At 34.7% G+C, this 25,114-nt stretch overlaps 2 protein-coding genes across 3 annotated transcripts in view; one reads left to right on the top strand and one right to left on the bottom strand.

Moving 5' to 3' along the window:
- Nucleotides 1–22,554, top strand: part of LOC142972953 (uncharacterized) — a 36,022-nt gene extending 13,468 nt beyond the window's left edge. Inside the window, exons 3-5 of one of the 2 annotated variants that reach the window (XM_076114418.1) lie at nt 20,029–20,194; nt 20,996–21,117; nt 21,309–22,554. In XM_076114418.1, the coding sequence (XP_075970533.1) occupies nt 20,029–20,194; nt 20,996–21,117; nt 21,309–22,178 (1,158 nt within the window). In that variant the 3' untranslated portion in view covers nt 22,179–22,554. Of the gene's footprint in view, nt 1–19,998; nt 20,195–20,995; nt 21,118–21,308 lie in introns of those variants that run through there. The other variant, XM_076114417.1, reaches the window with a different exon arrangement.
- On the bottom strand, nt 14,504–16,720 carry LOC142973351 (endocuticle structural glycoprotein SgAbd-2-like). The gene has a single exon (XM_076115002.1). The coding sequence runs from the start codon at nt 16,156–16,158 to the stop codon at nt 15,820–15,822; it is 339 nt and encodes a 112-aa protein (XP_075971117.1). The 5' UTR covers nt 16,159–16,720; the 3' UTR covers nt 14,504–15,819.
- Nucleotides 22,555–25,114: the final 2,560 nt, after the last annotated feature.

The following is a 25,114-nucleotide window of genomic DNA, read 5'->3' as shown; positions in this document are numbered from 1 at the left end:
CTAATTACGTACTTAAAGACTTCGTTCTCACTCATTACTTACGAGAAACTATAATAACGTAAGTATATCCATGTGTTAGTAACTAAATAGTCGCCTTGATCTGGTAGTAGCATGTACGTCTGATTCTAATTGGCTATTGTATTTGATCCTTCAAGCGAAAAAAAAGCCACAAAATTTTACACATGCGGTTATGTCCTAACTTATTTTTGCTATAAAAATGGCAACGAAACTCAGCATAATAAATAGACAAAATCTTATGTTTAATTTTGAAGATTCAGTTTTAAGAAACTTTAGATTTGTAGAGCTGTTGTGATTACGGTTGTTGAATATTTATTACTTACTTCGCATTACCATAATACTAGACATAGGATTCTAGTTTTATAAACTATCCTAGCCGTACGGTTTCATTATACAAAATCGAAGGATCTAAATGATAATAGCTTAAAAAGTTATTAAAATTAAAACTTATAAAGTTTTCACGTACTGTCCGATATGACCACCATGTTGTTTCATAATGTTTCTCTCAATTTCTTGCAATATTTTATCCAACACGGTCCATCCGGCTAGCTAGACAGCCATGGTCACTTTCCCATTCATATTGAATATACTCTTACATGTAATAAATACTTGTTCATTATCTTAACACAACATATCCACCGGATCAAAATGAAATCGTGATTATGATAACAAGAACACTCTTAGGTAAGAAGGTGGGTCCATTGATGTATTCTTATATTATATTAATCTATACTTATATTATAAACCTGAAGAGTTTGTTTGTTTGTTTGAACGCGCTAATCTCAGGAACTACTGGTGCGATTTGAAAAATTATTTTACTGTTAGATAAGCTATTTATCGAGCAAGGCTATAGGCTATATAACATCACGCTACCACCATAAGGAGCGGAATAGCAACGAAAAATGTTTAAAAAACGGGTTATTACCCATTCTCGCTTATGAGACGCAAGCGAAGTTGCGCGAGTCAGCTAGTTCAAAATAAAAACAGATTACCGTACTAAATCATCATATAGTTTCACTCCTAATAAATATTCAAAAATATGACGTGATATGTTTATAAATACATATTACGTTGGCTTAACCGTAATATATTCACGGTCAAATAGTAGGTACTGTAACGCTCTAATTTCTCTATTGAGCAATATCTACTAATAATGTTGTATAACAGAATGCAACATGTTATTGCATATAATTATCTTTAGTACGGAAACTTTATTCGAGAAATAAACTCGATATTATCAGTCTATATTTATTGTAAATGTGGAATCTGTAGTTTAAAGTTAATACGTTATTAAAAGATCTTTGTTACCATAGAAAAGTGAGGACATTAGATAACTGTTGAACGTGGGTTTGGGTGTGGGCGAATCTGCAAAATCTCGCAAAAATCTTGACAACGTAACATCACTCCTCTGACACAAAAATATTGATGTGAAAGCTGTGTAAACATATATAATATGAGTAACACGAGCTCGTAACTATACATTAATTAAAATTCATATGCTATACAATACTTAAAATTCGCATCAACGAGATACAATTATGGGAATTAAATACGCCCTAATGGTCGGTTATATAATAAGTTATACAAAAGTGAGGAAAACTGTATGGTATAAGATGGCTTATTACACAAATATACAGGTTAGTGGGCAGTGGCAGGCGAGCGGGCAGAACTTGCGCGAGTGGTCTCCGAGACAAAGAGCGAATGTGGAGCAAGTTATCGAGCGACTAACTGATGCTTGCGTAATGCACGGCTGTAGGGTTGCCGATGCGGTTTAAACCTCACTGTCACTTGCTATCACCTTTATGGTAATACTCGTAATCCATTATGTCATTTGTAAGATACATCTACATACAAACTTGCTTAATACTTCTTAAATATGTATGTTTATGATTACATGCTACTGATGTGTGGTTACCATCTTTCGTAAGTACTCCATTGATAGAGCTGAATAGCAAATGGGTTGTAGTAATCTGATGGTGAATGTTACACCATTTAAAACGAATATGGTCTTCTATTAGTAGATATTTAATATATAGATGAAACGGTTGCGGAATTTAAAATATGAATCTGTACAGGGCCCACGCGTCCTCACACGAAAATAATGTCTTGTCATTGATGAGTAAATTTTCAAGTTCATATGATAGTATCATATGATAAGTGCATCTATTTTTATGTTTGGCTGGCACAGTCTAATGATACAATAGAAAACTTACTCTTTATAAGCATTAACAAAAGATCACTAGCCCACCTACTTATGCTTTATTTATTTTTGTCCGGTACACTTGTTAAGGGAAACTATGATAAGTTGTTTTAGTCTCCGAGTAAACCAAGAAACATTAACTACATAAACAAGTTGACAAACTCATAAGTCACATAGAGAACTTGATTCTCACGATATACAGTGGTGACCCTGATGAACTATGCAGTCGGCGCGCTAACACCGACAATCTCACGCTGACCATTAGGATACACCCACTAACTTTACATAAAACAAGTATCTATGGTATCGGTTGCGTTGACCTGGTTGCAAAACCGCTAATGTAGTCCCGTGTTTCCAAAATAAATCGTAACTTCACCAAGGCCGATTCAAAATACGTATAAGGCACTTATTACGACACGAATTTGAACTAGATGACATCCAGATTGTGAGGTACGTGCTTCTACTGTGCCGGCAAACAAACATACACAAGCTCAATGTCAGACTAGTATTGTTCCGAAATAACAGCTGAGTATAACGAATGCTCAAAGTAGAAAAATAAGAACACAAAATTTTACTCATGTTTGTTGAAATCGAGTACCTATTCTTAAACAGCAATATATTTTCTTAGAGTAAGTGAATAGCTGTTAACTTCGAGTTTATTACTGCATTGCATTCTACAAAACCTGCGGAATATCAAACGTTGACACACAAGCAATAAAACGAATTATATGTTACATAGTAACTTTCAACAGAACCTTATTTTATATCCATTTAATAGCAACTAAATACGTGCGTATTAGCATTTCTCCTCAGTACATTTCATATTCATTACGTCATAGATTGAAATCAGCCTTAAGCTAGTATAATTTTATGTGTATCATTGCTCTAACGACTGTTATGCAAACGTGGATCTGATCATCAGACAAATTGGAGTTTGACGAAACGTGAGCCATAATATTATTGATATTGAGCAGCCGACATCCATGTGGTGCAACTGTTTGAGTCTTCAATAACCATAATAATCTAGAACTTAAAAATTATTACCTTACTTATAAAAAAGAAAAATGTTTTAACTTTATGTTGATATAAGTTTTTAAAGACAGTATTGTGAAACTATCAGTAAACAGCAAATGGTAATTGCTAAATTAAAGATCGATATATCGATTTTAGTTTAGCGTAGTTAGAGGGCGGTGACATTTGCAAGTGAATGACGAAAGCTAATTACACCTACTCAGCTGACTGAATCAGAACTATTTCCGTCGTTTATCAATTACAGGCCACGTCTGTTAATAGTTCGAAACTCATGCACAAAAACTTACGGCTCAGGTGAAACGTCAATTGCAATGAAACAGGCAAATGTTCTCATGGCCACTTTTTTCGAGAAACCTACAATAATGGGTAGTTTGCTTGAACTTATCGTCTTCATCGGGTAATTAATGTAATTTATTACAGAATATATTTCCCTAATTACGAACCTTTATATTCTGAGTTCTGAATAAAAAGTACCCACTGCATGAATTGAAAGACCAATAGCAGAAAAATATGATTTAATCAAATTTATTACAGCACTTCCCTATTCCTTTTCTTATGAGAGAGAATTATCATACCGAGAGATTATTGATTAAGTAATATATTTTAACTAGGTTTTGCCCGTGACTTCATCCCCGTAAAAAAAATCCGGGAGTAAAAAGTATCCTATGTGTTCATACAGGTTGTAAGCTAATCAGTTTACCAAAATTTATAAAAATACGTCCTGTGGGTTTTGCCAGAAAATACATCCATCCATCCATATGTATAAACGTTCGCATCTTTTTAATGTCACCTTTATGTTCTGACTTTTTAAAACAAATAATTCCCTTTATATTCTAAAGGTAATATAACTAATTAAAGTAACCAAACACAAGTATATAACAACATGCCATGTCGTAACATGACAACAAATAGTTAATTACAGGATAAGAGATTAAAAGTGAAAACAGGAACTTTCATTGGAACAACATCACATGGTGACTGGATTCACGCGACGTTCCTCGTTACTTTGTACGTTTTTATGTTAACTTCCTGCATACATCGAACTGGATTAGAAAACATGTCCTAACATAGATTAATGAGACGTGTGCTTTAAGGTAATTAGCTGGTAGAAAAATGCACCCGTTTTTATTTATACAATACTCTCAGTTTCAATAAACTTAAACTCTTCGAAAGTAATAGTTCTGTACAGCAATACCCTAAAGGGTAATAAGTACTAGTATTATTACGAAAAAACATTTACAACTACAGAATTCAGTGACGCGATTCTTCGCAGTTGGTACTGTCGAGGATTGAATGTTTAACATTTAAAATGTACTGCCAAATTAGTTCTCACAACGCGACGCCCGTTAGAGACGCTGATCAGATTCTCATACAAAATTTCTCGATAGCTAGCCGGTTGTCGATAGTCAATAGTGGAAGGAAATCCAGCTACAGAATGTCACCTTCCTAACCTTAGATAGTTGGACATGAAAGTAATTTACTTACAGCTCTGGCACGTATGAGGAAAACAAAAAATAGCAACACTGGAACTGCAATTCAAGTTTATAACTTATTATTAACGCATCGATAGTAATTTTATCAAATTAAGCTCGTTATTTTATAATCATCAATAACTACGACGTGTAAGGCGAGCAAGTGTACAATTAATAGGAACGTACAGCAGATATATGTGTTATTGTATGTGATTAGTTTAATCTATAGGTATGGCGCCATGGAGGACGTATACGTGTACAATCATTGTTATTTGTGAGTCACAGAAAGGCCATTTGGCCTAGTTAACTATAAAAATAAAATTTAATATAATTATTATGGCAATCGGCAAGATACTTACATAACACGATTAACCCAAAATGTATTGTATTTCTTGCGAGACTATTTGTTGGCTCATATTTATTGACAGCAATCAACTGTTATTGTTTAAAATGTGAATAGTTTTCGTGCTTGATTGTGTTGATATTTAATATGTGCAAATGTTTAACGATTATGCTTGATATATGTCAGATGATTTGTATTAAACTTGCACTTGAAATCCAGTTGTCGTCCCTATATAAATTGAAAGCGGTGACCGTCGCATGTCGGTCTAGGTCGCACGGACGACACAAGGCAAAGACGCCAGCGTATATTACCTATTGTTCTAAGTTTTATTTGAGTAAACTCCTTAATTTCATCAGTGTCACACTTACAATACATCATGTGACAAATGTTGTAATATACACCTATGATCCTTAGGTAATGAGCATGTGTAATCATTTAATAATTGATAAGAACAATGCTATTCATGAACAAGAAATTTCAAAATTAGTTGACTGTCTTAAATCATTTAATTGTTGGCATATTGCAGAAGAATCATTTAAGTTTCGATTACAAAACGGCCGAAATTCTAATTCGAAATTCCTACTGTTTTTATGCATATTTAAACACTTTTCACAGTCCCTTATGACTTGGACTAGTGACTGATTCTTACATACATAATCGTATCTAACAACTGTTAATATTTGGACAAGACCCGAGGGACAAGGGACCCAGAAAGAATGGTGGCAAGGTCGCCTACATAACGAATAACTGATCGCTTATTCGCATACCGATCACACCTTCAATCTAATACACATTGAAGAAAGGTCATTAACATAACGCTTAGAACAATGGATAATTATATTTGTAATGTCGTATATATAATATGAAAAGGCGTACATTATTATTGACGTATTATTTATTAATATGTTAATCTTTAAGTTTTAAATGCAATATTTAACTGAATAGGCCTTGCATATATTTATACTCAGATTACACACTTTACGATGATTAATGATATGAATGACTATATGATATTTTTCAATCATCGTTTAAAGATTGTAATGTACATTATAACTGTTGCGCATATTCATTTATTTTACATCGTTCAAGATGTAAACTTGCAGCATATAAAATAATACGAAATCTGCAACGAATAAATTACTTGCATAAGCACGAAGGTCAAGATCTCAGCAGTTACCTTATCGATAGTTTTTATACATAAATTATTGAAGCATTTCATTCACAACCGTTGCAGTGAATAGTACGATAATCATGTTCTTATTGAGTAGAGACGTCAAAGCCCGACGCTAAGTGACCATATCGCTACATCATCACATTAGACACGCAAAATTATAAACACCCTGTATTATTACAAGTAGTGGTAATTATGTCTCGATACGGTGTTGAACGTGACGCTAAGAACGTAATGCAAGCTAACTTAACAGTAATTAAGAGGTAATTAAATTATCCGGCTTCATAAAAAGTAGTCTACTCACAAAAAGCTCATCCTGTTGTCTGGTCATTAAGTTTATCTTAAATCTATTCAGAATTACCCAAAAAATATTGTCTGCGTTGTAATTGCTGCAAAAATGAATGTCATAAAACTATTATAAAATATTACTATAGTTAGAGTCATTATATGATAAATGGAAGACTTCCTGCAATCAAAAACTCAATCAATTATACAAATACATAATAATATATGTATAATATCCTGCTCGGTCATTCACCTCGGACTGTTCTGATTAATTTAAAAAAAAACTAATTTAGATGAGACTCAAGAGTTAATAACCACTTAATAATATTGTCGTAGTCCTCTATTAGCATAACAACAAAAACCAACAAATATATTTCTTGGAATTGAATTAGTTTGAGCACAAACGCCTTGTCAAGGATCTCACACAATGGATGATAATACAAGGTCCGCGCTAAAGTGCCCACGTTTAATCAAAACTAACATGACAATTGCAATTTGTTTGCCCACCGACGCAAATGGAGTGACGAACTGACAACTAGAGGCGTCTCCTAGACAACTGACAAATGTTTCAGTAAATAATGACGCTTTTTGTATTCACTTCCGCAGAGGCAGTGATTAAGATAAGGTAACAATGACTTAAATACTTATTGTAAAGAAACAACAAATTACTTTAAGTGAATCAGAGTAATGCAGTAGTGCAATTTATTAGTAATGGATATATTTGTTGTTAGTTGTTATTTCATAATAACGAAGCTACTTGGCTCAATTTCCCACGCGATATTATTATCTTGCCATCAATTTTGTAGGTACGGATACGTTTTGAGTTCAACATACATTATCCTACAACTCCAATTACAATACTCTGTTAACCTTAAAAACAATCTCTATTATGTTACCTAAAATCAGTTAAATAACATAATTTAAATCTGTTACCTACATTAAAAGTATATTTTGCAAAGCGGATTGGGGAAACAAATTTTTCTTTTATTTGTTATCAACATGTTTTGGGTGGCTGCTTCACAACATCATTGGCGCTACATTGTACCTTTTTGTCGATGCAAAACCCTCCCACAGATGTCATGTGTTTTTAATAAACAATGGCGTATTTGTAACCAATACCTTGTAATACTATACACGATGGTATCTAGTTACTATATTAACGTCATTTTACGGCGATAGCTATCTATCCGCATTCAAAAACACAACAATGACATTTTTGTCGGGAGGCGATATAAAAACAAACAGACCATACGGCAATATGTGAAATATTCCTATCTGGAACAGAACAATGTTATCAGCGATGCAGCTGTAGGTCACCGGCTACCAACAAAACAATACTGAAGCCTTGTTCAGTAAATTCACCCATCCAACATTCAAGGCTTCATTCACAAGTGAGAACATTGCTCAATGTCACTAGACTCAACTAACGATTACGGCACGTTGCCCGACGACTGGCGACGAGACAGAACGGATGAACACATCAATGTGCGTATAACTTCCTATTGTGGAATTAACTTGTAACATCTCGTACGTTTCATCGCCTACAACTAATACAAATGGTCTTAATTTGAGGTCGAGGTCATGGGCTTATACTTTAAGGTAAAATCATGGACGTACAAGCCACAATGGGTGTTAAATTATGCAGCAGTTCGCCACCGCCACTAATATAATGTTAAACGCATTAAATATATAACGACGAAGTACTTCTAATATGGAAAAGTGTTATTTAGTATTCAAACTCCATGCTTCTGATGTAATAAAAAACCGAGTGCGTAGGATTAGAATCGATAACATCTACAAATTTACATTTGAAACCGTGATACATTTATCTTATGGTATAAACAACATTTCCGATTGCACCATCGCGTTAAATAGATGAAATCATTTGTCACTGGAGTCAATAAAAGTTTGTACCTCATGGTTGCTCCACCAGCCATTTGATTTATTAACCAACAGTGTAATGTAGATTGCAATTTCGTGATACTGTTACCCAAATTGTTGTACTCAGTGCCTTATATGTACCTATTGCTACGTTCTCTAATTGTTGTGGAGCGACGAATGATTTTACTGAGGGCTCAATGTGATTACGATATTATGAAACTGTGTCAATTACTCAGTACTTACAAACAGTAACTGTCTATGATTTGGATGCAAACGTTCTGAAAATGCAATTTCGCGTTTGTTGACTGCAAAAATCTAGTCTAGAATTATTGAGTATTCCGGTTTTTCTTTTTATAAAGAGCAGGTAAACATGTACCATTATATTTTGTTATTTTATGACAAAACGAGTCAAGCTAGTCAGGTCACGACTTTGCAGTTTTACGTAAATGACATCATCTGACTAACACTTGCCGTCGTGCTATGTGCCTCGGAGAAAGTGGTCATCACCTTGCCTTCCTGTCGCCTGTCGCCCTTACTAGGCTTGATTCCGCAACCCGTCAAGCCGTCAAACATACACTTGAAATAGAAGAAATAATTATATAAGCGTGCTTCTCTAATTAGCTAAGACGGTAACGTATACTGGCTGTCAAACACCTGCCTTTTTTAACTGTTGTGCGTTAAGTCAGCGGTAACAGTGTTATGCGCTTGTTAACGTAAGACGCATACATAATTGGTACATATTGTAGAAAGGTATAAGATACGGGAGTAACGTATGATTACACTGAACTGGCTGCTCGCCATATGCCGATGGGAACTAGCCTAGGTTGAAAAATACTGGGATTTTCCAAATTAATTAACATCTCGATGTATTCATTGTTTCTCGTCCTATAAATTACTGAAGAGTTATTTATAGTTTTGACCACGAGTATTGCGTGTTTATTATAATACTATAGTGTCGCAAACTAATTAATTATAACAATAATACAAATAAGGATTTGTCCTTAAATTATTTACATAAATTATAAGGCATATCTTGGCTTATATTGCAATAACATCCTTGAGCAGGACCTTGTTATTGTAATAATAGCCATGTTCTTGTAATAAACATGATAACAATATCCTTATGTAGTCCGCAACTACACTTAATTAACACAGATCTACATACATATATCAGCAATAAGAGCAAAATACTTTAACAATAATTACTGAAGCAAACACGAGGAAAAACTGGAGCAAATGTTAGTAAACAAGCGGTTTGAATTCAACACAACTTCCGATATTTATTTATTTGTCAACTGTAATGATGTGGTTTACATATTAAAAGGAAAAAAACAAACTAGCAGGCGGAACAAAGTCAAGAATGAGTCACATTCGCAAAACATACTAGACCAAATCTAGGTAAATAGTTATCATTCAGAATGTCTACTTCCGGTTTTAATTTATTTATTTTGTTGTTGGACATTGTGATGCGTCTTACAATTAGAAAGCACATAACATTTCAGCACATGCCGATGTGTCGCAGAAGGTTACGCAACAGGTTGATTGTGTAACGACGATGCAATACATGCTAATGTATTTGACTTCCGAACGGACATGTCAATTTAGTTAGCGATTCGAGCCTAAAGATCACATGTTGTATGGCTTAAAACCTGTTGAATTTATTTTGAAGTTCTTCACATAGGTTGGCCGTACCCACTTATGACAGCAAGAGCGTATGTGAAATATTTGTGAAGAAATCCTGTCAACCTGATTATGTTTTATATTTAAAATCAGGGATATCTGCGCATACTATGTAAGTCGGTCTCGACGTTAATCAGTCGAGTGTAATTAATCAATCAAATTTTGCCAACGATGAAGTAGAAAAAGAATTCTTGATTAGAAGTAAAATAAATAACTCGGACATTTGACATATTAGGGTCGCGTTAATGACAGTTTATATACAAAGTGTCCAATCATAAAATTATGTTTCATATAAATTATAAATTGCTTGTCTAATACTAGTTTTTACACACGTTATATAAAATCGTTAAGGTGCGGAACCAGAAATTAGCAAATTGGAACGAAATGGACCGATCGTAAGCACCGATTAATGTTCACTGGCGAACGGAAAGTGAGGTGAGGGCCGAGTATATAGGTGTATAATCTGTTCCAGCGACAGACATGTGTGCTTAGTGCTTGCCTAATATCTAGACACCTGGCACATAAGTCTAGCAGTGGCCTAATAAACGCTATATTTTTCCCTGCGTTGATTGCATACCTCATAACAATTATTACGATAAATGAACGCGAAGTATGTTTATATAATGCTCGTGGCTCAATTACTCTTATATCTGGTATTTAATGACCACATTTCTTACAATCCGAATCATGAATTTGTATGAGTGTTTGTATGTTATATGATTTAATGTGTTCTCACCCGTAAAACATGAAGCAAGTAGCAAAATAATGTAAGAGACAAAGTATATACATTATTTAAGCTTCTTAATGTGTATTTTGTAGTGGATGTCGCTTTAATCTTACTAAATTATGGTAATCGTATGAACAGAAGAGTTATTTGAATAAAACCGATTATCTAAATGAAATAAACTAATGTTAATTCAATTTAGTCTTCAGTTTTCTAACATGTTGACTTATAACACAAATGATGTTCGCGAACATGAGATATGGCAAAACTCTTAACAGTTTCCAAAATGTGAATACCTTTATAATGATTTTCACTTAAAAAGCGTACTGTATATAATAATATGTAATACATTGCCGCTGTATACTTTAATATATTCCAGCATTGTGTTTGTTACCACCGACTACGATAAGAAAATTAAGTATTTATCTCACGGAAAACCCCAAATCCATACTAATATTATAAATGCGAAAGTAACTCTGTCTGTCTGTCTGTCTGTCTGTCTGTCTGTCTGTCTGTCTGCTACTCAATCACGCCTAAACTACCGAACCAATTTGCATGAAATTTGGTATGGAGATAGTTTGATACCCGAGAAAGGACATAGGCTACTTTTTACCCCGGGAAAATCACGCATTTCCCGGGAAAATTCAGGTTTCGCCACCGAAGTCGCGAATAATCAATATCATAATGACATTGAATTAACTAAATTCCGTTGTCATGGCAACAGTTTTAATGGCGGATATGCTTTTGCGCGAGTTATATGAGATATAAATAATTTTGAGAATATTTTTCGTGAAAAAAAAGCATATTTTGTTGTTAAGGAATAATTAAGCTTTGTATTAGTAAAAAAAAATCATTCACGCGAGCGGAGCCGCACGGGTCAGCTAGTGTTATAATATAATGAAGACGATTTATTTATATACTTAGGTATGTTTTCCTTCAGCCAATGATATATATTTAATTTATATTATTTTTAAAATGCATAATGTCCTGGAAATGTGAATTAAACATATTTGTTTTCCTTCAGGGCACCACAAGATAATAATATATTAGGTATATTAATTAAAATTTAATAATAATAATATTCAATAACACTTTGATGTTAACAGTTATTTATTTTCCTTGCGTCTAATGTTCAATAACAAGGAATATTTATTAAAAATAATACATGGATATTATTATTACTATTTATTATTTCGCTTAATAATACCTATGTTATACATACCTATTACTTGTATGCAATAATAAATTGAGATGAGCTCATCTTAATTAAGCAATTGTTTCAAATCACATACTTATTTTAATCATCTTATTGTATGCATAATATATTTCATGAGAGTCTTATTTTCCCATTACAGCTTTGTTTAACAATTTTCATCCAAATTATAATACACATTAGTGCGAAAATAGTTTTACTTAGTTTAAAAATATTCATTGCAAAATGTATGAAAATAACGAAATAACTGTCTACATTTTACAACTCTGTTAACTAACCGGCTAATTATTTTTTATCTGCTGTAAACAAAAAAATAAAATCTAGATACATCTATTTTTTAAAACGTTGAGTCACCTTTGTTCAAGGAAATTATGATGCGACTTTAAATGTCACACTCTTTTTTTTTAATCGAGTAAACTTCTGATGGTTTAACGATAAATTGACTATTTATCCAAGAATTAGGTATACCAAAACCGGCTACTTATTAAAAGTGTTTGTTGGTCGATGGTAGTTTACGTGTATTTTTAACTCTGAATCCCGTATTTAGTCGTTAATCAGTTGCAATTTATCGTTTGAGCATGGAAATGAAGATGTACATGCTATACATTGCTGCCGCACGCCGCCTGTAGCCGTCCCGTTGTCGTACAATTACGTCATTCAGCTTTCGTCGCGTGAGAACCTTCGCACATTGTGGCTCGCGCATCACTTTCATTGTTTATGCTTTGTACGGAACTCCGTGCACGAAACAGTCCGATAGACGTGCGGAACATGTGCGTGAGCACTTAATTTTAACAACCTTGTTGAGTAGACATGTCATATGGTGTAACGATATGCAATGCCATTGTGAATAGTCTGTTGCTCTCTTCTTAGACTTGGATTCTAATTGTTAGAACAAACCAAGAACATAAATTATTTTTATGTTCCGGAAAAACTTAACAACAACACCTCGTAGTAGGCTTTTCTTTAATTTATTACGAAGATAGATAATTTAAATACTAGAAGGTATTGCTACACACCTGAAATAACGATAAACTGTTTTTAATTTCAAAACGCTGCAATACAAGTTGTTACTTCCTCGCCCCGCATGTAGCTCAATATGATAATCCAGTGTTAGTTTCTATGCAGTCTAGCAACAATACGTTACAGTTATGATAAAAGCATTAGCGGTGTATACGGCAAGGAATGCGAGTGCATTGGCGACAGAACGGCGCGCTGTGTGCTGCGCGGACGCACCGACTAAGCGACTGCTGTTCACGCTTGTACATTTAATGGACTCTCCCGTCTAATGAGCTTTTTAACTACGCACTTTGTTAACCTTAATGAGTACTTCCTAACAACTCTCTTTCATATTTCCCTATAATTAAAGTTCCCTAAAGCTACAAAACGACAGTAACCGTTGAAATGAGCCATTGTCGCTGAAGTGAATTATTTTCAAACTAAGCTAAGAAAAAAGTCATTGAACTGAGCAATATAAGTCATCATCGCACGGAATGATGTAAATTATCTACGGCCTAGTTATAAACCAGTAGCTAAATACATTGCAACAACATTATACTCGGAATAAGTAATACATCAAGAGCATCTGGGGGCACGGAAGTGCCCCCGCAAGTCGAGCAAAAAAAAAGCGGCACGGCCGTAACATCCTTTTCTCGAAGCAATTCGGGCTATTTTTGACCCCCCCATAATTTCGTTGTGGATAAAACAAGAAGCCTGGATTGTCAGCAACTAATCAGCCATTGTATAAACACGGTATATTTAAAATTTCAGTCAATTCGAACCAGTAGTTTAAGAATGACAACTTGTTAAAATTTTGAATTTTGTCACTCACTGATTCACTGACTCACTGACTCACCGATCATCAAAAGTCTAAGGTACTTCTAGCAGACTTAGAAGCTTAAAATTTAGAATACAAATAGGGTTTAGTGTCTTAATCATGGGAAAAATTTAATATTTTCTAATTTCGGTCCAGTTTTCTAAATACACTAACTGCAACAATAACTTTGTAATCCCATATAAATGTATAAGATTACAAGGTTACATTTACAGTTAATGAATTATTATTACTGTAGAAAATAAAATAAAAATAAATAGGTGTAAATAGGTACCTACTATATGAGGCATAACGGGAGGGGGTATAGGGTGGGTAAGGGTGTTTAGCCCATGAAACTGAACAACATTCCCATATGAAAATATGTTGAATTATGAAAAAAAAAACGTCTTTCCATACAAATTGGACTTATGTTCGCTCTACAAAAAGAAGTGAGATGCCATCAAAAACATTCTGTAAAAAACCTCAAGTCTCGCCGTAAAAAGTTGTGAGATCTATATAATACCAAGTCGATTAATCTATTTAGTCTCTACTTAAAGGACCTTCTGTCTTAAGTTATAACGTGTGTTATTATCATGCCAATTTTAAAAAAAATACCTTTAAAACAAATAGATCGACTTGGTCATCGCAAGAAAATACAAATTTGCCATTAACATTTCAGGAGCATTAACTTCTCGTCGTGCTGTGATACATACTAATAATCAAATCATTCGATGGCCAGGTCGGTCTATTTGTTTTAGAGGTATTTTTTTTAAATTGGCATGATAATAACATACGTAATAACTTAAGACAGAAGGTCCTTTAAGTAGAGACTAAATAGATTAATCGACTTGGTATTATATAGATCTCACAACTTTTTACGGCGAGACTTGAGGTTTTTTACAGAATGTTTTTGATGGCATCAAATTTATACAAACCCACTAACCCAGATGAACGTTAAGCAACTAAGCTAGGAAAAAATAAAACTAAACATAATATTGACTCACACCTATGAGCAGAAAATTAATTAAGCTCAGTGCTACCACGAAACACTCCCACTCATTAATTCGTCACCCCAAATGTCATAAATGGAATGAATTCGTGTTTGTTTTGTAGGCGATTTAATGAAGGTCTTTTAAGGAATGCAAATTGAGTGCGATTAGCAAGGCTGCCAGTGTTTCGTTGAATGCGGATTTGCGCGCCCTCAGAACCCACACGACGCCTTTGGTAACGCCCACAAGTTATACGGTCACCATCAGTCGACCAGATTAACTAGAACCTCGGCACACGTATGCGTATTCCCAACGCCTTTAGCTTGAATGTCTATACGCAATTACAAGTGGATAAATAACTTATCACCCACACATTATATTCAGTATTTATTAGAGCGCGCTGATCTCATAGCTTGATATTCTTGTCACAATACTAAATTATTCTGTTGATTGATATTTTAATTGTAAATTGATACCCATGACTCAATTAAGTACACAAAAACAGTGTATAAAAAATATTTCATGGCGGACAGGTTAAATTTCAATCATTTTTATTCATTGTTTTTGTGTTGTATCATATTTTATCATGGTCACGAAATTTGGAATTTTTTGTATTATAGTATTAGACGATCACATGAAACTTGTTTCTACACAAAGTTCATCTCATTTATAATTTCAGTGCCAAAATAACATAATAAGGTTATATAGACCACCCATAATGACCAAGATTCAAATATTTAGGTACCAGGCGCCTAGAGTGGGCGTATAATCTGGGCGCCACCAACACCAACACAGTCGGCCCATAATTCTAGTACTTTTATACCTATATATTTAAAAAAAAAAAAAAAAAAAAAAAAAAAAAATTATACCTATATATGGGTTTTGCCTTAGTAAAAGGTTATGAGTAAGCATGGCGTCAGCGGACATGACTAAACCCAAATAATTTAAATGGAATGGAAATGTTAAGGAAAAAGTAACAACATTTTGTAGATTCTCATTTATTAGACTTGTGCGGCGACGATAGGTACGGGTAAGACTTGGACGGGCTCTGGTACAACTGCGATTGGCTCAGCTTCAACGGGCACTGGGAGATGAGCACCTTCAGCGTGGGTACCGTCGAGGCCAGCTGAATACTTAGTGACGTATGTCTTGCCGTCATCACCGATGTAGGAGACCTCGCCTTCCACGATCATGACGTAGCCGGTGTTGTCACCATTAGGTACTAGGCGACCGCGCTCTGATACCACGGTGCCTTCTGCGGTCACGTATCTTAGTGCGTATTGACCGTACTCGTCGTGGACCTCTTCGTGTTCCAGAGCTGGAAGCCTCCGCCGAGCCATTTGTTCCGCACTAGGGGCTGACGGCGCGGCCACAGCCACTGCGACGAGACACAAAGCTACCACGAACTGTAATACAAAAGGAATCGTTAGTTACACTCGTATATTTTAAATTGATCTTGTAGAGCAGTTTGAAGATTCATTGCGGTTTAGCGGAGGATCGCAGGAATAATTGTAACCGTTTGAACAAATATAATTGACCAATTAAGAATAAATGTTTGGAGAAAAAGAGATCAATATTAAGATCTAGGATTGAGTAAATCGAAAAACATAAAAGCAAATTATTACTTACAGATTTCATTTTTGCAATTGAATATTTATTTATAGCTATGGAAGAGAGACTTCAAGGCAATTGTACAAATTTTAAACTGATAACATTTCTCCAATTTGACAAACTTATATAGTTCACTAATCGCAGGATTTAGCAAAGTATGGGTATAATAAAATACAATTAATTAATGTACTTTAATAGTAGGTAATTATGGATAATGATGAGATTTTCTCATTAGTTGCAATACTGGTTTTCTAATAGACTAATGATATTAAATTGTTAGGTAATTGAGTAATAAACTCTCTAAATAATTAGGTAATATTTATTATGGGATGTAGAGACACAGGACAAGTTGGTAAAAAAAGATTTTCTATTGCAATCTTGTGTAATGTTGTTTCTTATTAAACGTTTGAGATTGTAGTTATAAGTATATAAATGTATCATTAATACTTGGTACAAAAGATCCGCTAGTTAAGATGAAGATAAAATATGCAAAAACAATCAGTCGGTTTCATTTGCATTTTTGGAACCAGCTTAACAAGTTAAATAGAATTGAGATTTCTGCAATATTTTTCGTGACATCACTTTATTGTTTGCATTTTGTAAAGCCAGCATTTAGATTCCGCAGCAGCTACTAAAATCTAAAGATACTGATCTAACGTAACTGGTATTCAAAGAACGCGTTACCAGAATTATTCATACATTCTTCTGATTTGATACACTGTTAATACATTTTTGAATTCATGGCATTATAATATTTGTGTTCCGCTTTATGTTATTTTGGCGGCATGTATAATTGTATAATTAACCGTACAATGTGTCACCAGGTGCCAGCCAAGTATTTAAATACAACAATACATACATAATTAGCCAGGAGATGATGTCAACGTGATGCATCTATTGTATAATTAAATTATTTTAATGTATCCGGCTATTCTTCAGAACTACTAATTTTCTTACTGAATCAGTTTTTCATAGAAGCACGTCATACGTTATTTTTATTCTGGTGGTTTTCCTCAATTGCTGTATAATTTAATTAGACGGTAAATTAAACTGAAAATGCAATTGCAAAAACAACCATTATTTCTTATCTCATGAATAAATAAACATACTGCTATTAATATTATTATTTCTAAAGTTTTATGAGTTATCTTTAAAATAAATAATCATTATTAACAATAAGTATTCATTATAAAACCAATTTGGGAAAAAATTAAGGCTTAATCAAGCCAATCTCCTTCATACAACAGAGACTATGCAATAAGGTTACTACCATATGAAGAGAACTTACTAGAAATTTAAGTAAGTATGTCAGTGTTAAACTATAACTATTCAATTCCTGAAACTGTGGCTGTAGTTGTTTAGTATGCAATATACAAGTAACTTATTTATATTCGTTATCAAGAGTTTATGCATAAATCTTACATTATATTATCTGCCAATTTTGGTTTGTCTGAAATAACATTCTTCTCATTTTCATTACCTGAGTTCGAAAAATATAAATTGGCAAACGACTAGTCATGGTTTTTGACATGCAAATAATCGTGCAACCACGCCGTGGAACAGCTTTTGTCTTATTTTGTAAGTCATCGACTTACGTTTCCTCGTAGAGAATGATTTTGAGTGGCGGAAGTGGTCGAAAATGACGTCGGTACAGATAAGAACATACATGAATTAGGTTTTTGCTCGATACATTGCGTTATTCAACTATGCATGTGAACATTTCCGCGTAGGTCCTTAGTTAACCACCCACGTATGTCCCGAGGTTGTTGCGGTAGGCACTACGAAGTAGGCAACAGACAAACACATTGATATTCCATGACACTGTTTGTGAGTAAGGCTGGCATGATTAGTCCTTCTAGCACATTGCTGGACATTTCCTTATATGGATAATGTGACCAATCCTGCTACACGCGTTTAACATTTACAAGGCTTTGTACACTTACAGTATTTTACATAATGCTGGCTACTTCATATAATCTTGTTTGTAGCATCGGACATCTGCATTTTAAATAGCTTTTCAATTGAAATACACGGAGTTTGGATTTAGCATGTAAACATCATGTTAAGCAGGGTGACGCACGACATCGACGACTTATTTGACTTTCATTGTAATTTTTCCATATCAATGTGAGGTTTGTGTGTTTTTGTTGCTACATCTCGACCTTCGGGGCTGAGTTAACATCTATTGTTCAACAAATTACTGATTCCGTCTCTAATTCGTGGCAGAGCCATTGTCTCTCACAATCAGTTGCCCGATTTTACGGGTAGTGCACATGACGAGAAGACTTACTCACATACCTATAAAAAATACATCGCGTGATGAATATAAATAACGTTGTTTTATTGATCACAAGTAATTACTGAACGTGTTAATAGCTGTCGTCTGCCAACTTTTTTGAATGATTCTTTATGATGTTTTAACATCTTCATTTTTTGTACAGCCAGCTAATTTTTTTGCTGTTCAGAAATATCACGTCCAAAACAGTTTAACATGATTGTTGTTTAATTAAAAGTTGTTTACTACTTACAATATCTACCGTTATTAAAAAGAAGTGAAGTTTTTAGTATTGTGTTCTTTAAGCTGTAAAAGCGGCCATGAATGAAAATTTATACACAAATAATTAAATAATAAATTACTTCTTGTAATCATGTGTGACAACGCCTAATTACGTAATACATTATAAGATAATAACGAAATAACAATATAATATGAGTTTATTCACGTGGTCCTTGACACTACCTAATAAACAGCTATTACAAACAATCCCTACTCCCACGCTTGTCTAACTCGCGATTTATGAAACTAACTCCACACAGTAATCAGTAATCAACTACTGCAGACCTTGTCTTAACCCACAATAACCGAGACAATATTGTTATTATATTGCAAGTGTAAACTGCTAAACCAAGCAGGTACTATGTAGTATAATAATATGTGTATATGATCATCCTTCAATCTGTCACTACCGACAGATACAAAGCGATAAGTTTTTGTTATTAAGCTGCACTTGGATTAGTTATGTATGACTTATGAATATAACGGGATGTACTTTATCTATTTATCTGTTTACTGTAGGACTTGACATGCTATATGGTGGAAATAACTTGAAGTGACAGTAGTATAAATAAATACGCCGTTTATGATTTAGGTTTTTTTTTTCTTAGAACACACACATTGAGCTACCAACCAGTTTGAACTACATCCAAAGTTACGCTTCCTTTCTTTAACTTGATAAATTGAATTTTAGATAAAATATTTAGGTATATCTCCTTTATTGAGGGCATGCAAAGTCCCCAACCCGCACTTGGCCAGCGTGGTGGACTCAAGGCCAAACCCCTCTCTCATTACGGGAGGAGACCCTTGCCCAGCAGTGGGACAGTAATGGGTTAAATTTATTTTATTATTTATTATATCTCCTAGTAAATTCATCCATAAGAATAGCCATTAGTTATAGGATAAAAAGTATCGTCGCAACCCAAACAAAAAGCAGTTTAATTAGGTAGTGAACATATAAAAAGAAGCGATAGATACATCGACTATTTCTGTGCCATTTCGTATTATTCAAGACATGGTTATAGCAAAATTTGTCTTGTTCCAGGTGTGTGCGTGCAGCGTGCTAGCTGCGTTAGACGGATACAGTTCCCGACAGGACCCAGACCAGTTCCACATACAGACTGACGAAGATGACGATAGATACTTCATCTACCAAACACACAACGGACAGTACAGGAAAGAAAGGAGGCTAAAAGATGGATCTGTTGTTGGTAAGAAATGTCACATTGTTTGTATGAAAATAAATGTGATTTTGAATTTTATTTGAAAATAACCTATCATTCTGCATACTCATATAGTTTTAGCCATAGCATGTTAGCCGTGACAGTGCCATTACAAATAGACATATATATATACTTAGTTAGTAGTAGAGTAGTCTCAAGCTACGTAGCATACATATACGAAGAATACTATGGGAATAACCATAGTATATTTTTGTTATACCGCCCTAGCACGTAGAGCTGTTTCTTACCGAGAATTTCCTTCGAGCAGAAAAAATATTTAGTCGGAAAACCCGAATCGGATTCTTTAAAGATTAGTCATATTAAGTTCTATAGTTAAGAGATAAATGTTCCAGTCCTACACATATTTCTTAGTTCATTGTCCTATCCTTACACGTTCTTGTAGGCGGTTCATCTAGATAATAACAACATCTATCTAAGGAAATAAGTATCTCCCAAAAAGATTTAAATTATAGTTAATCGTACTCAAGAATCCGATTCGTGACGATCCATATCTGGATTTTACAACTTTGAAACATGGAAAATAAATCTAGTCGAGTGTGGATTTACTAGAAACATTTTATAACCTGAGTTATGTATTTGTCCAACGAATTTGTCAGAAGTATTAAATTGTAAGCAATAAAAATTAGTTTGTGGTTGTCACAAAATGTTTTTTATCAGGTGCATCACGTTATACTTACCTATACGGAAAATTACATATACTACATATTTATAAAAAATAATAAAGTTTAGTACATTATACATTATGCTAAGCCAACCATCTAATTTCAGGTACAACTGGCTGGGTGGGAGCTGATGGATATCTGCGACTCCAAGATTACATCGCCGACAATGAGGGCTACAGAATCTACAAGTCGAAAACTGTCTTCGTTGGAGTTAACAGACCCATCAGTGTATGTATACCTTACGTAATGTTTACTCCTAAAATAGATTACTTTGGGCCACTAAGATTGAATACTTATAATTCATCTTTCTTGCCTTTAACCCAAAACGTCTGCTGTGGGTAATCACCAAAAATGCAACCAATTTTTAGATGATGATTAGTTTACATTTAATTTTACAATATCATATTATTGTATTGCAGGAGTCAATCCAGATAGCTAAAACGGCGCCAACTGATTCTGGATTTGGGGTGACACCGGCACCAGCACGAGCCGTGCAACGCAACCGTGGGCCGCCGCGAGTGACGTCCACTACTCCGGCCCCACCCCCATCGTCCACTTATGCGACACCGTCGTCGACGTACGAACCGCCATATTCGTCTTATGCACCACCAACATCGACTTACGCACCACCATCTGTGACATACGCACCACCTTCAGCGACATACGCACCACCATCAGCGACTTATGCGCCGCCCAACTCGTTCCCTATTGAAGTGGCTGTCACACCGCCACCACCCACCTACTTACCACCCGCAGCGACACCTCAAGTATACATATCCCCTAATTCAATAGATTCATCAACAAAGGTATACGATTTCAGACCCACAGTTACACCAATCACAGCAAGCGAGGCTGCAACAACACCAGGTCCTTATGACTACGATTCGTCGAACACCAACACCCTCGATGACGGATATTATACCAGCGATAGCCAACGCTACGATGTCTATAATCCTAATTCATACAGGCACGCCGATGCCTGGCTGCGAAGACAACAGCAGCAGCAAACTGGTATAAGAGTCGGTGATGGGTACACACCCCAATTCTCTTCATATGACGGTGTATCATTCAACAGAAATGGATTCCGGTATTATCTTCCTAAGCAATACCATGAGGAAGAAACCGGTAGTTCACAAGAGAAAACTGGAAGCTTTGGATACGTCGATCCGTTCGGCATTCGACGAGTAATTTACTATAATACATCACCCGGCAAAGGCTTCCAAGTACGCAAAAACAATAGGTTTGTGGGTCACGACGCGACCCCATACGACCCTAGACCAGTCAATTAATATAGAGAATTTGTGTAATATTGTGTTTGTGAGAAATTGAAGTTACCTAATTATTTATTCATCAGTATTGTTAGCTCCCAGCTACTAGATTAGAGGAGACAAAACGATTTAATCGAACGAAGCGAACAAGTCTTAGCCATTAATTTGATATGTAGGTAAATGATACGTACGACATAATATTGTAAAAAAGAACTTGTAGTTAAAATCAATAGTCAGTTGGTTTTTGTTATATTTTTTGGCAAAAATCATAGTTTTCTTATATTTCAGTGCCATAGGTAGGTATCACAATAACAGTTAATAAATTGGTGCGTTTTAGTTATACACCTGAATACGACGATAACATTTTATTTTTCATTACATTTTATTTTACCCGGTACCTATAAAAAAATCAATAAGTACCTTTCCCATAATTGTGTTTGTAGGGCAATACCTTATAATGAGATCGACGTCATATTTTGAAATTAAAATTTAAACAAATTAATACAAAATTGTCTTCATAATATCAAATAAGGATTGTTGGACTCATTATATTTATAACGCGACAAGGTCTTTGAACTCATCTCGTCATCTTAATGAGTTGCAAATGGACAGGCGTAGGCCGAACAAAACAAACCATTCTGTGTTACCTTTTAGAGCATGGAACTAAACTGTTGCAGTAAAATCTTAAGTTTCAAGTTAATGTTTGTCATAAAGATGGATACCAAAACTGCTCTAATTTGATTGTTACTGAACCCTTAGCTATACAAATACCTACCTAATAAAATACACTAAGTCCGGTGCATGTTTACAAAATGTTATTGCGAATAATTTGTCATTTTAGTGTGAGTGATATCAATGAGTGATAATGACAACTTGTTGCAATGACTATGGGTATTAATTTATAATATAAAAATGTATAATTGTCTAAATATTTCTCGACTTACTTTGTAACTATTTAATTACTGTACTCTTTTTAATTATATACCTTACATTGCACAGCACCTATTTATACTAATTTTATTGTTATTTAAGTTTGTACCTACATAAATAATTTGTTAACCACATCTGGTTTTATTTCAACCATTCCATATTGTGTAATTTTAATGTAATTTTGAAAGTGATTCAAGTTTTACAATTAGTTTAACAAATGATGTTGTCGTGGGTTGTATTACGACATGATCGTAATACCCTATTTGTATAATTGCCGTTTAGTCTATAAATAGCAGGCACGATTAACAAAATGGGTCAGTGATATTATCTAAGCCACCTAAAAAGAAGAAGGTAAGAAAACTATTTTAAGCTACACAACCAATTGCCCGAAAATTATTGGTATCATACCTTACTACTCAATCGCGTTGTGGACGGGATTGTTACTCGTATCGTTTTATCCTAATTGTGTTGTAACATTTTCAGAATCATGCATATACTGGCATTGTGTCTGTTGTTTATAACACAATCCTTGGCAAGTAGCCTCGGCCGGCACGGAGCTTACCCTCGAACCTCAGCACGAGACCATGTTGTGTCCTCTGAAAACCTTGGCGGGTATATCGACGACATTAGCAACAAAGATTGGACAATACCCGACTCCAAATTTATTTACAACTTCGAACAAATGAGAAGAGATCAACCTGCTCAAATAGAACTGAGAGAAGAAGATATTGGGAACTACGTATATAGACGTCGCACCGCTACGACTACGACTACAGCTCAACCAATCATTGAAGAGATTAAGAAAAATGATGATGTACCAGAAATCCAGGGAATGTTTAATACTCCTATTATTGTGGTAGACACACCGCATCGCCGTCACCATCACCACCGTCATCACCATCATTCTAAGAATAAAACGACGACAACAACTCCAAAACCAAGTGAACCCAAAAAGCAAGAATTTGATCCAGAAACGGGGTTTCCAACTCATAGCTGGGACAACGGTAATTATCAATCAGCGTTTCCAGAAAAAATGCCGCCTCCACCTGCCTTGCCTAAATGGGAAGATTTAAATAAGCTTATAGAACAAAATAGTTATCAACGCCCAGCTATAGCGACGACGATTCGTACCACTAAACACCACGAGAAGTACAAGTCTATAACGCCTAAAACTGCGTTACATACAAATGTAGACAAAACTAAGAAACACGGTCATTCTTCACATCACATTACAATGCTGCCAAACCGGGCCCATGATGTTTCCTCTACTACCGTCCAAACAGTTTATGATGAAGCTCCCCAAAGAGATAGAAAAGAGAAACCTAAACACATTCACAGAGGAAGTCATAGATTCAGCTGGGACGATGAATCTAAAGCTCCTACAGTTTTTGTGTCGAGCACCAATTCTGAAAGAAAATTGCAACAGGACGGGAATCCACCCCCGCCCGTTCCCACATTATCGCCGTGGTACGATGGTTTTGGAAAATAAAGTTTATAAAATTATGTGTTACAAAATTGTTTTACTCTGATCCAAACACCTCTATTTTACTTATTTCTTGTGGTGTACAACCAAATCTAACTTGTCAAACTTAATCTGTAGTTTTATTTAGAAATCCCAATTAAAAATTACTATGAAATACTATGAATTATTTAATTTTATGATTTTATTTGATTCTACGTTTTTATTCCAAAGTACATTTATCATCATAATAATATATTAACATGTACAACACAATCCTATGCATATTCGAACACACATGGCAACAAAACATGTAGAGACACAGATTCTGATACTAAAAAAAATCTTAATTATTAAAAATCCGATCTTAATGTCATGCTAAATGTGTTTTGATCAAAGGTATTTTGTGTTTATTATTATCAAGTATCGAAAGCTACATCACCTTACTTGATAACTAAATACTTCGTACATCCATACATCTTTGGTCCTGTTTTAGGGCCCGAATTTCATAAGTGAAGCCAACCGTGTGTCAATTCAGGGTTCAACTAGGGAACACAGTTAAAAAAAG

Source organism: Anticarsia gemmatalis, chromosome 5 (assembly GCF_050436995.1).
Source record: "Anticarsia gemmatalis isolate Benzon Research Colony breed Stoneville strain chromosome 5, ilAntGemm2 primary, whole genome shotgun sequence".
NCBI classification, from domain to species: domain Eukaryota; kingdom Metazoa; phylum Arthropoda; class Insecta; order Lepidoptera; family Erebidae; genus Anticarsia; species Anticarsia gemmatalis.
Note: the sequence above shows the minus strand (reverse complement) of the source record. Positions and strands in the feature narration are given on the sequence as shown.

Bases quoted from the DNA above. Each gene is read 5' to 3' on its own strand.
- LOC142973351 (XM_076115002.1), bottom strand. From the start codon at position 16,158: ATGGCTCGGCGGAGGCTTCCAGCTCTGGAACACGAAGAGGTCCACGAC.